General features: G+C 36.7%; 1 protein-coding gene across 3 annotated transcripts in view; it reads left to right on the top strand.

The window, feature by feature from the left end:
• uts2r2 (urotensin-2 receptor 2) overlaps positions 1-4,804 on the top strand; it is a 64,220-nt gene extending 59,416 nt beyond the window's left edge. For all 3 annotated transcript variants that reach the window (XM_061908838.1, XM_061908839.1, XM_061908840.1), the window contains one exon: positions 1,237-4,804. In XM_061908838.1, coding sequence (XP_061764822.1) covers positions 1,237-1,373 — 137 coding nt within the window. In that variant the 3' untranslated portion in view covers positions 1,374-4,804. The remainder of the gene's footprint in view (positions 1-1,236) is intronic.
• The last annotated feature ends 8,479 nt before the right edge of the window (positions 4,805-13,283 follow it).

A 13,283-nucleotide genomic window follows, 5' to 3' on the forward strand; every position in this document is an offset into this window, starting at 1 on the left:
TGATAGTCGGAGGTGTGTGTCCACGGGTGTGTTGACGCGCAGTGTCTCAGGGGAGTCGACAACATCTTTATGGATGGTGCAAGCTCAGCTGATCTCCGGTTAAGAAGCGACTTTTTACCACAATTTTCTCACCGAAACCTGCTGGTTGACATTCGGTCGGGATCCATGTTGGCTTGACCGTTGTGATCCATTGTAAAGTTTCACCTCCGGGAATTTTAAACAAGGAATCACCGTGTGTTTGTGTGGCTAAAGTCTAAAACTTCCCAAATCCATCTTTCTACTTTGAATTCTCCAATATTAGTTGAACAAATTGCAAAAGTTTCAGCAACATAGATCTCCAAAATACTGTGTAATTATGCTGTTAAAGCAGACGACTTTTAGCTGTGTGTGTGTGCAGCGCTCATACTTCCTAACAGTCCGTGACGTCACGCGTACACGTCATCTTTACGCGACGTTTTCAAGAAGGAACTCCAGGGAAATTTAAAATTGCGATTTAGTAAACTAAAAAGGCCTGTTGGCATGTGTTGCAATGTTAATATTTCATCATTGATATATAAACTATCAGACTGCGTGGTGGGTAGTAGTGGGTTTCAGTAGGCCTTTAAGGAAGGAACTAACATTTAAAGAGTCACTTTAGTTAAGTTAAAGTACCAATGATTGTCACACACACACTAGGTGTGGTGAAATGTGTCCTCTGCATTTGACCCAGCCCCTTGTTCCTCCCCCTGGGAGGTGAGGGGAGCAGTGAGCAGCAGCGGTGGCCGTGCCCGGGATTCATTTTGGTGATTTAGACCCCAATTCCAACCCTTAATGCTGAGTGTCAAGCAGGGAGGCAATGGGTCCCATTTTTATAGTTTTTGGTATGACTCACAACCTACCCATCTCAGGGCGGACACTCTAACCATTAGGCCACTGAGTAGGTCATCATTTTTCCCCCATCCACAATTATACCTGGATCTGGTACCTCAGGGGTTTTCCCAATGCTGCAGTACTGTAATGGTCAAGTTTGACAGGTAGTGATTGGTGCTGTTTCTCCTTGGATATGAATATAGTATCCCCCTGCTTCTATTTTTATGCAAAGAAGACATGTTCATATTTTGTTAAAGAAAGCCTGGAACTTTTTTCAAATCCGTCAAACTTAACATTTGAGTCCTGTTTTTTATTTTTGTTTTTTTTAAAGTCTCCCCTTTTTTTTAATTTTAAAGTCTCCCCTTTTTTTTAATTTTCCTTGCCCAGGTAGAGTGTCTTTCTTTTCCTCCGGCTCTGAGAACCTCCATCGCGTGGAGACGGTGTCATGGGGGACCCGCTATGCCATCACCGTGTCCTTCACATGCGACCCGACACAAGCCATCGCCGACCCAGCTCTGCCTTAAAGCACCCATTGGTAGGGAAGGGAGTGGAGGGTAAGGAAAGGGGGTTCTGGAGTACGGTCCTCCGGCTCACTCAAACCCTGCAAAATAGAGGAAGCAGAGTGAAAGTTTGAGTGATGAGAGGAGAGGAAAAAGGAACGTTGATGTGTTAGTTAGTTTAGTTTCAGTGGCTGCACAATTTTGCCTCTTAATGATTGTGCCAATCTAGAAAAGACGGGTGATGTCATAATTGTTGTCTAAATGTTTTTACATGCAAACCAGGTTTCTGTCAATGGACATGGACAGCACAGAAGAAATATGCCGTTTTCAACAACATTTTTCTCATGTACTTGTAATTGCTTCCCAATTTTTGCTGTTATTTTATCGCTTTTCCGTATCTTTGGTTCTGCCAGATTGTTTCCTGGACAAGTGCCACTCGACAATGCTCGTTAAAAGTTTAAGTTTTATGTGAAATGAAAGCTGATGAAAACAGATGTATTCCGCCCTGCAAACATTTTGTTTTGGAATATTAGATTTTGTCGATAAATGCTACCAAATCATGTCCTATTATAGCATAAAGTTTTCCGTGAGGGTGTACCTATCCGATATTGATATCGTTATGATATCAGCAAAAGACAAGTGTCGGATGATATTGGCTTGCATGTAAAATGTCTGCTATAATCTTTGATACAAGTAATCCTGCAGCGTGTTTACTTGTGCAAAGCTGGACAGCCAGTTGACATCTAAATGTCCTCCAATATGCACACAAGGTTGGCCTTTTTTTTTTAGTTAAGTCCAGGCTACTAGGAGCTAGGAGATACACAACAACTAAGCACACAATAGCACACAAGCTAGATGTACAAAATATGTCCTTCATTGAACAGTATTGCATTCCGAAACGAGACATTCGTCAATATAAATAAGTGCTAAATCATTATCAGTGATGTTTATAGGTTTCCGTTGTAGCTAGTCATCGACTATCTTAAAGTTAAGTCGACTAATCAAATTGAGTGGCTCTAATTTAGCCATCCACTTTTTAATTTCAGTTTAAGATACTTTAAAGCAATTATTAACAATAACAATGTTTCATTCAGAAATATTTAACATTAGGCTGTTACAAAATAACTATACTAAACATTTCTCCATTTAAATACAAGATCAGGAAAATGCTGATGAAAATAAAGAAAGTTGTTTAAATGTAAACAAAGGCCAGTCAGTACAACAGCAATAACAACAGAACATCACCAAATGTATCGAGCGTCCTCAAAAAGAAAATAGCTTTATATGATGATGATGATGATGATGATAGTATTTAGGAAGATGTACACAGTATACAAACCTCTTTTCCATATGCGTTGGGAAATCGTGTTAGAATTAAATATAAACGGAATACAATGATTTGCAAATCATTTTCAACCCATATTTAATTGAATATGCTACGTAGACAACATATTTGATGTTCAAACTGATAAACATTTTTTTTTTTTTTTTTTGCAAATAATCACCAACTTTAGAATTTGATGCCAGCAACACGTGACAAAGAAGATGGGAAAGGTGGCAATAAATACTGTTTAAGTTGAGGAATGCTCATCAAACACTTATTTGGAACATCTCACAGGCTAATTGGGAACAGGTGGGTGCCATGATTGGGTATATAAACGGCTTCCAAAAAAATGCTCAGCCTTTCACAAGAAAGGATGGGGCGAGGTACACCCCTTTGTCCACAACTGCGTGAGCAAATAGTCAAACAGTTTAAGAACAACGTTTCTCAAAGTGCAATTGCAAAAAATTTAGGGATTTCAACATCTACGGTCCATAATATCATCAAAAGGTTCAGAGAATATGGAGAAATCACTCCACATAAGCGACAGGGCCGGAAACCAACATTGAATGACCGTGACCTTCAATCCCTCAGACGGCACTGTATCAAAAACCGACATCAATCTCTAAAGGATATCACCACATAGGCTCAGGAACACTTCAGAAAACCACTGTCACTAAGTACAGTTCGTCGCTACATCTGTAAGTGCAAGTTAAAGCTCTACTGTGCAAAGCAAAAGCTATTTATCAACAACATCCAGAAACGCCGCCGGCTACTCTGGGCCCGAAGTCATCTAAGATGGACTGATGCAAAGTGGAAAAGTTTTCTGAGTCCACATTTCAAATTGTTTTTGGAAATGTTCCACATCGTGTCATCCGGACCAAAGTGGAAGCAAACCATCCAGACTGTTATCGACGCAAAATTCAAAAGCCAGCTTCTGTGATGGTATGGAGGTGCATTAGTGCCCAAAGCATGGGTAACTTACACATCTTTGAAGGCACCATTAATGCTTAAAGGTACATACAGGTTTTGGAACAACATATGCTGCCATCTAAACGCCGACTTTTTCATGGATACCCCTGCTTATTTTAGACAGACAATGCCAAACCACATTCAGCACGTGTTACAACAGCGTGGCTTCGTAAAAAAAGAGTGCGGGTACTTTCCTGGTCCGCCTGCAGACCAGACCTGTCTCCCATCAAAAATGTGTGGCACATTATGAAGCGTAAAATACAACAACGGAGACCTCGGACTGTTGAACAACTGAAGCTCTCCATAAAACAAGAATGGGAAAGAATTCCACTTTCAAAGCTTCAACAATTAGTTTCCTCAGTTCTCAAAAGGTGATTGAACACAGTGGTGAACATGCCCTTTCCCAACTACTTTGGCACATGTTGCAGCCATGAATTTCTAAATTAATTATTTGCAAAAAAAAAAAAAAATAAAGTTCATGAGTTTGAACATCAAATATCTTGTCTTTGTAGTGCATTCAATTGAATATGGGTTGAAAATGATTTGCACATCATTGTATTCCGTTTATATTTACATCTAACACAATTTCCCAACTCATATGGGAACAGGGTTTGTAGGTCAGTGGGTCTCAAAACGTTTTTCATCAAGTACCATTGTAACGACCAACATTGAAATACAGTAGCACTGTATGCCTAAGTATTCATCAATAACAAGGCAGAGGTTTTATTTTGGCCACTGTAAAATTACATACAATTTGAACAGTAACACTGTGTTTGAGTATTTAATCAAGTGACTCTTTGGCGTACTACTAGATGGAGCCCGTGTACCAGAGGCATGCATACTTCAGTTTGAGAATCACTTGTATAGACAGTATGTTGACAAGTATATTGTCCTTTAAAGGCTTTTCGCTATTGATCTAATACAGTGGGTACGAAACGTAATGAGACCCCTTAAAATTGTTCGCTCTTTGTTTCATTGCAGCCATTAGCTAAAATCAGAAAAGTTCCTTTTATTTCCTGGTCTACATTCAGCACCCCATCTTGACAGAAAAAAAAACAGATATGTAGATTATTTTGCAAATTTATTAAAAATAAAAGAACTGTCTGATTTGTTGAATATTTTTGTACAAAAAAACACATAATAAAGCAGAGCCATCAAACAATTGTGAAGCAGCTTTGTTTTTATTTTTATGATTAATACAAATACAATTAAGTATTAATTTTGTCTTTATAATCCATCGATCCGTTTTTTACCGCTTAACCTTCTCAGGGTCGCTGGAGCCTATCCCAGCTGCACTCAGTTGGAAGGCGTAGTACACCCTGGACCAGTTGCTACCTCCATTTTTCGACAAAAGGTCTCATATTCTGTTCTGTGCAGCAGTTTCATCTTAAAGGAGATCTTTGTATTTTCAAGCCAATGTGTGCACAGTATTTTTCAGATCAATCTCATTTCAGGTGTTGAAAGCATCTGCACACCTTTCAACAATTCAACCTGGATCATTCAAGGTGGACTTAGGCTATTGATCAACTAAATTATTGGCCAGGTTGTGATCATTGATTGTGTGGTTTTACTATTTAGTGAAGAGAAGAGTTGTGTTTACATGTGGGGAAACTAGAACAGTGACCACTATACTTTACACTGTATAATCTAATGAGTAAATAAACAGTTGCAAGGGTTGCTAACTGATGTTAAATTTTATATAAACTTTTTAAAGTTTAGTTAAAAAACTGACCTATCTTTTTTCATGAGTGCTCAGTATCTTACAGTATGTAGAATATACTGTACATACAGTGACGGCTTTTAAATGACTGGACTTACTTGTCCTTGTCACCACCCTAAATGTGTGTTATGTGTTTCTGCTTATTTAGAATGATATCATTCCCTCTCTTGAAGTATTCATGAGATGCATAAATTCATATGCACCCTGTCCCAGGCGGCTCTTTGAAATATATAGCTGGTCGTTAACTGTTTCAGCAATGAGTACATTTACATGTTTATGCAAAAAAAGCAAGTTTCTTTGATGTTTTATTATATGTTAAGTAGTGCATTAATATTTTAATTTCATGACATTAAAGTTATTTTAATGTAATAATGATTTTTTGTTTCAGCCCAAGCCAGTTTTTTTGTTTTGTTTGATTAAATGACTGTTAGTGAAATTTTTACTTTTACTTTTCCTGCAATAAAATCTTTGTGTATTCATTTTAAAGCAGATATCATTATGTAATGAAGCTTTTCCATGTCTCTCGCCCAACCCCCATCCCACCACATTTTCCCAAGAGTTTGCATAAACTATAGGGGGAAAAATGTTTTATTAGTTGTTACAAAAGAGTGGCCACAGGACCATTTTTGGCCCGCAGTTGTGATTTTTAATTCTAAAGAAATGTAACAAACAACTTCAACAAGCTAAAATATGAGAAAAAGCTGATATGTTGATACTAACACGTAACTCATTTTAATGAGCTTTGTCAGCTACAATACTAAGTGTTGTCTTTAAATATATATGCCTGATTTAGCATTCATAGAATAATAACAAAATGGACCCTGAATGTTTTAACTTTTCAGTATGTGGCACTTGGTGGAAAAAGTTTAGACACCTATTTCGCAAAAAACTTTGGTTATATTATACATCTATAGTTGCATAATTATGGCTCTTTGAGGGGAGCCGGATCTTCAGGTAACATTTCTTTTAAACTGTTCAAAAGACTGACTTGTTTTTTTTATATATATATATATATATATATATATATATATATATATATATATATATATATATATATATATATATATATATATATGTGTGTGTGTGTGTATATATATATATGTATATATATACAGTATATGTACATTATATATAATGTATATATGTATTTATATATATAAAATGTATGTATATATATATACATATACATTATATGAGTATACATTATATAATATATATTATATATAATGTAAATATGTATATATCTTTATATATAAAATGTATGTATATATAATGTTATATATATATATATTTATATATGTATGTATGTGTATATAAATATATATACATATATAGAAAAAAAAAGCACTACCGATAAATGGAAGAACAATGCAGCACCTGCAGTGATCAAATTTGTCCAAAAGATGGTGCCATAGTACAAACAATAAAACACTGTCAGTGTTTTTGCTTGTTTTTTCATAGCTATTTTTATTATTGCCATCAGGGGAAAAAAAAAATGTAAATTAGCCGCTCCGTTTTATAAGACACAGGGTTCAAAGCGTAGTAAAAAAGTAGTGGCTTATATTACGTAATTTACGATAGTTTTAAATTATAAATAGCAATCTATTAATAAATTGGCTAACAATGAAGCTAAAGGGAGTCATCTATTCCGCTCGTAAAGCCATCTAAAATCCATGCCGTGACCTCATAATAATAACAAAGTATTAACAATATTGTTAGCATGTGAGGTAACACTGAGGAAATACTTTAAGCAATGCTTTGATCACTAGCTTATGCAGCTATTGACATGCTGAGCTGCTGCATCGCCTCTGCGTTGGTGAGAGTGTGTGCTAGATTATATATCATGCCTCTCACTTAAATAGTAAAAGGTTGTGTCCATAACCCAAGAAGTTGGTCAACTTTGACATTCAATTTATACCTGAAGACGCGACAAGATGCTCGTTTGTGCCCACCCTTTTTACCTGAGACGTGAGGATTAGGATGAATTTATCATCTTAACGGGGAACACAAGTCTTGTGCTGAAAGATATAAACATCCCATCAGTTAACATCCCAGTGAGAGCACAAATTGTACAGTAAGTGATTGTTTCATTATGTTTGTTGTTTGTATGTCTTTGTTAGCACTCAGCAATAATGCTACATGATGCTTAGTGATTCACTTTTGAATGATCTGCTTACCACTCTGTTTCTAAAATGTGTAGCTCAAAAATATAAGGTTCTGAATTTACCCCAAAGTAGTAGCTTTCATGAAGTTTGCCATGATTAGTAGCGGTTGTTGAATTAACTATCAAAAATTGCAATGCGTCTGTGAAATCAAAGCACAGTCATAATATTTAGGTAATACTTAAAATAACCAAAATATGCAAATATAACGTGTTATTATGAGTGTGCCTGTTACTACATTACATACTGTACTTATAGTTTGTATATCAAACATTTTTGGAGGTTTTTCAATAGGGCTTTTTAGGCGGAATAAATCAAATCCCCATTACCTGCATTGTTAGCCACCTCTTACTAGCAGTTTATTTACAATTTAGAATGCATAAAAAAGCGAAAAAACGTGTGCTTGTCTCAAATGATTATGAATAATAGGCAGAATTCCCTCAAAAAGTGCAGTCCCTCGTTACATTCACATCAGCATTGATCTCACACTCTGTAGTGTAGTTTATCAATGGCCACTTTACTAAATTCAAGTTTAAAAGAAAATAATGAATACATATTTGAATTATTCATTTTAGCATTTAATATTGCCAGCGATTAGCACTCTCGTTGCCGCCTAGCAATCAGCACACAAGCTGCCAGGTAACGGATAGGGTGCGCTAGTTTCCAGTTAGCTAATAGTGGCGCTATAGTGTATTATTTGTATATCTTATTATTCCACAATACCAATGTATCTTTAGGACCAGTTTAATTTCGAACAAGGGCTGTCAAAAATAAGATAACTCAGGTATTGCATTATTCATGCTTATATGCAGATTATCCATCCATCTTCCTCCGCTTATCTGAAGATGGGTCGCAGGGGCAGCAGCCTAAGCAGAGAAGCCCAGACTTTCCTCAATTTATCCACAAAACACTCCCTGAGCAACTGAACAATGTTGAGACACCCATTTGAAACAGACTAAACTATGAAGCTAAAGCTAACAAGAAAGATCCATACACCCAGAATACATTTCATCTGCTTTGTTGTTGTGAACGACATCATCAATGTTACATAACATTAAACAGCACTCTCACATTAAGAGGCGCTCTCCTTTTTTTTTTTTCAAACAGCCTCAATGGAGTTGCTTCTTTACTTGTCAAGTTGAGAACAGCACAGCTCACTTCCCCCCTTCACAATAATAGCATGGTGCTCCGCTTCTGGTTCGACTGTGCTAACAAATTAAAGGTTTCAAAAAAGTACCTTGCACAAGCATGACTTAAAGCACTACTATGCTTTGACCTACAATACTGTTCAAAATTGTCTAAACCACATGGTAAACTACCGTCTCACCTTCCCTTTATTTCGAAAATCCATGAAAATATTGTTGCAGAGCAGCTAATTAAACACTTAGCGTCTAACAATCAATGTGAAACCTTTCAATCCGGTTTCAGAGCAAATCACTCTACAGAGACAGCCCTCGCAAAAATGACTAATGATCTATTGCTAACGATGGATTCTGATGCGTCATCTATGTTGCTGCTCCTCGATCTTAGCGCTGCTTTTGATACCGTCGATCATAATATTTTATTACAGCCTATCAAAACACGAATTGGTATGTCAGACTTAGCCCTGTCTTGGTTTAACTCTTATCTTACTGACAGGATACAGTGCGTCTCCCATAACAATGTGACCTCGGACTATGTTAAGGTAACGTGTGGAGTTCCCCAGGGTTCGGTCCTTGGCCCTGCACTCTTCAGCATCTACATGCTGCCGCTAGGTGACATCATACGCAAATACGGTGTTAGCTTTCACTGTTATGCTGATGACACCCAACTCTACATGCCCCTAAAGCTGACCAACACGCCGGATTGTAGTCAGCTGGAGGCGTGTCCTAATGAAATTAAACAATGGATGTCCGCTAACTTTTTGCAACTCAACGCCAAGAAAACGGAAATGCTGATTATCGGTCCTGCTAGACACCGACCTCTATTTAATAATACAACTTTAACATTTGATAACCAAACAATTAAAGAAGGCAACTCGGTAAAGAATAAAACGACCTTCTTTCATCTCCGTAATATCGCTAAAATTCGCTCCATTTTGTCCACTAACGACACTGAGATCATTATCCATGCGTTCGTTACGTCTCGTCTCGATTACTGTAACATATTATTTTCGGGTCTCTCCATGTCTAGCATTAAAAGATTACAGTTGGTACAAAATGTGGCTGCTAGACTTTTGATAAGAAGAAGAAAGTTTGATCATATTACGCCTATACAGGCTCGCCTGCACTGGCTTCCTGTGCACTTAAGATGTGACTTTAAGGTTTTACTACTTACGTATAAAATACTACACGGTCTAGCTCCATCCTATCTTGCCGATTGTATTGTACCATATGTCCCGGCAAAAAATCTGCGTTCAAGGGACTCCGGCTTATTAGTGATTCCCAGAGCCCAAAAAAAGTCTGCGGGCTATAGAGCGTTTTCCGTTCGGGCTCCAGTACTCTGGAATGCCCTCCCGGTAACAGTTCGAGATGCTACCTCAGTAGAAGCATTTAAGTCTCACCTTAAAACTCATTTGTATACTCTAGCCTTTCAATAGACTCCCTTTTTAGACCAGTTGATCTTCCGTTTCTTTTCTTTTTCTCCGCTGTCCCACTCTCCCTTGTGGAGGGGGTCCGGTCCGGTGGCCATGGATGAAGTACTGGCTGTCTAGAGCCGGGACACAGGATGGACCGCTCGTCCAGAGTCGGGACCCAGGATGGACCTCTCGCCTGTGTATCGGTTGGGGACATCTCTGAGCTGCTGATCCGCCTCCGCTTGGGATGGTTTCCTGCTGGACGGGACTCTCGCTACTATATTGGATCCACTTTGGACTGGATTCTCACCGTTATGTTAGATCCAGTATGGATTGCACTTTCACAATATCATGTTAGACCCGCTCGACATCCATTGCTTTAGGTCCCCTGGGGTGGGTGGGGGTGGGGGGTGCCCACATATGCGGTCCTCTCCAAGGTTTCTCATAGTCATCATTGTCACTGTCACCGACATCCCACTGGGTGTGAGTTTTTCCTTGCCCTTATGTGGGCTCTGTACCGAGGATGTTGTTGTGGTTTGTGCAGCCCTTTGAGGCACTTGTGATTTAGGGCTATATAAAAAACATTGATTGATTGATAAACATGTATTCCAACAATAAATGTGAGGATGTTTTCTTTTGCTTAACATTTTTATTCTATTTAATTGTACACAAAAAGCACACACTGTGTGGTGGTAAAATAAGTGTAAAGGGTAAACAATTAAACAGAATTAAAACGGAAAACTGAAATGTTTTTTTTTTTTTATATTGCTATCGCTATGTTTTACTTGTTGTGATTTACTTGTTACTAATTTATTATTGACTTTTGGTGGCACAAAAAATAAATATAATGAATAATCGTGTAATTAATCATCTTTTTTTTTTGCCAGAATTGTCCAGCCTTAGTTTGACATTCTGACTATAAAACTGTGACCAAATATTGGTGTCTTTTTTAAGTTAATTTCAATTATGCAACCTGTGACTAACTATGATTAAAATTTACTAATTTGACAGCACTATTTTTAAACGGTCACAATTTTATCCAGGGTATATAAGCTTAATTTCTCCATCAGTTTGGGGGGGTCCTCGGCCTAGAAAACATTGAAGACCGCCGCCCTATTGCATGGGGTCCACCCCAGTGGACATTTCATTAACTCTTTGAAAACATTTGTATATATATATATATATATATATATCTATATATATATATATATATATATATATAGAGATATATATATATATATATATATATATATATATATATATATATTATGCCTATAGTGAGTAAAAAAAAGTGTTTGGAGGGGTAAAAATAGAATATCATAACTCATACACGAGAAGAGTTCAATTAAGAGAAAAAAAATTAATAATAATCTTCACAGAAGATTTCCTTTCTACCAGTCTCATTTCAGGAGCTATTTCCCAGTGGGAAGAAAGGTTAGACACTAGGGGTGTGGGAAAAAACGTGATTCGAATACGAATCGCGATTTTCATGTTGGGTGATTCAGAATTAATTCTCATTTTTTAAAAAATCAATTTTTTTTTAATTTTAAAAAAGAAATATATTTATTTGTATTTAAATTTTTTTATCGATCCAACAAACCAATACACAGCAATACCGTAACAATGCAATCCAATTCCAAAACCAAACCTGACCCAGCAACACTCAGAACTGCAATAAACAGAGCAATTGAGAGACACAAACACGACACAAAACAAACCAAAAGTATTGAAACAAAAATTAATACCATCAACAACAGTATCAATATTAGTTATAATTTCAGCATAGCAGTGATTAAAAATCCCTCATTGACATTATCATTAGACATTTATAAAAATAAAAAAAAAGAACAATAGTGTCTCAGTGGCTTACACTTGCATCGCATCTCATAAGCTTGACAACACACTGTGTCCAATGTTTTCACAAAGACAAAATAAGTCATATTTTTGGTTCGTTTAATAGTTAAAACAAATTTACATATTGCAATCAGTTGATAAAATATTGTCCTTTACACTTATAAAAGCTTTTTTAAAAATCTACTACTCTGCTAGCATGTCAGCATACTGGGGTAGATCCTGCTGAAATCCTATGTAATGAATGAATAAAGAATCGTTTTGAATCGGAAAAGTATCGTTTTTGAATCGAGAATCGCGTTGAATTGAAAAAAATCAATATATAATCGAATCGCGACCCCAAGAATTGATATTGAATCGAATTATGGGACACCCAAAGATCCGCAGCCCTATTAGACACCTACTAATTTTGATTCATGTTTAACATTAGATGTTGTCAATGGGTAAACTCAGTGTTTATTTGGCATTTTTCAAATCAATACATGAAATATTTAAAGTATGTATTCGTGCTTATCTTCAGTTGTAGCAGTTCACATTTTGTTTGCGTGGACATTCTATCCCTTCTATCCCAACATTTTCTTTTTCTGTTCACTATTACTGTACTCATTCAAGGAAAAATGTTGCTTCCACAGAAAAGATCATTATAACTCCCATGACCCTCATGGCAATTCGCTGCATTGTCTGCTAAAGTGCTGCGGATGTTAGTTATTATTGATTGCTGAAAATACTCTAAGTGTCATGGTGGAATACATTGAGTCATTATGAGAAATAGATCGAATCAAGTAAACTATTATGTGCATTTTCAATTAGTCTATATCAGGGGTGCCTGAATGTTTTGCCTCGAAGGGTCAAAGTGTAAATTAGGTCCAGGCTTAACAGCGATTTTTACCAAGCATCAGCACCACCACTGAGGAATTTAGCCTCATGCCACCATATATGAGTATAAGATTGCCTTTTATGTACATTTGTATCTGCAACTTTTATGTACATTTTTAACCACAAAACATTCAAAAATGTCATTTTCTGCAGATTATCACCATTTCCAGGTGTGTTCTCTAACCTGTTACATCATACAAGCGTTTAAGTCAAGGGTCGGCAGCCCAAAACGTTAAAAGAGCCATATTGGACCAAAAATACAAAAAACAAATCTGTCTGGAGCCGCAAAAAATGAAAAGCTGTGTATGAATCTTCTAATGAAGACAACACATGACCTAAGTGTTTATATTAGCTATAATAACCTACTATCAAAATGACTATGTGTCGCAGGCTGAAGCAAATCTTCATTGACAGAAATGTTGAAATTTAATATTTCTTCTACACATTTCACATTAGAAAACATTAGTAAATCAGAGGT

Source organism: Nerophis ophidion, linkage group LG08 (assembly GCF_033978795.1).
Source record: "Nerophis ophidion isolate RoL-2023_Sa linkage group LG08, RoL_Noph_v1.0, whole genome shotgun sequence".
Classification (NCBI taxonomy): Eukaryota; Metazoa; Chordata; class Actinopteri; order Syngnathiformes; family Syngnathidae; genus Nerophis; species Nerophis ophidion.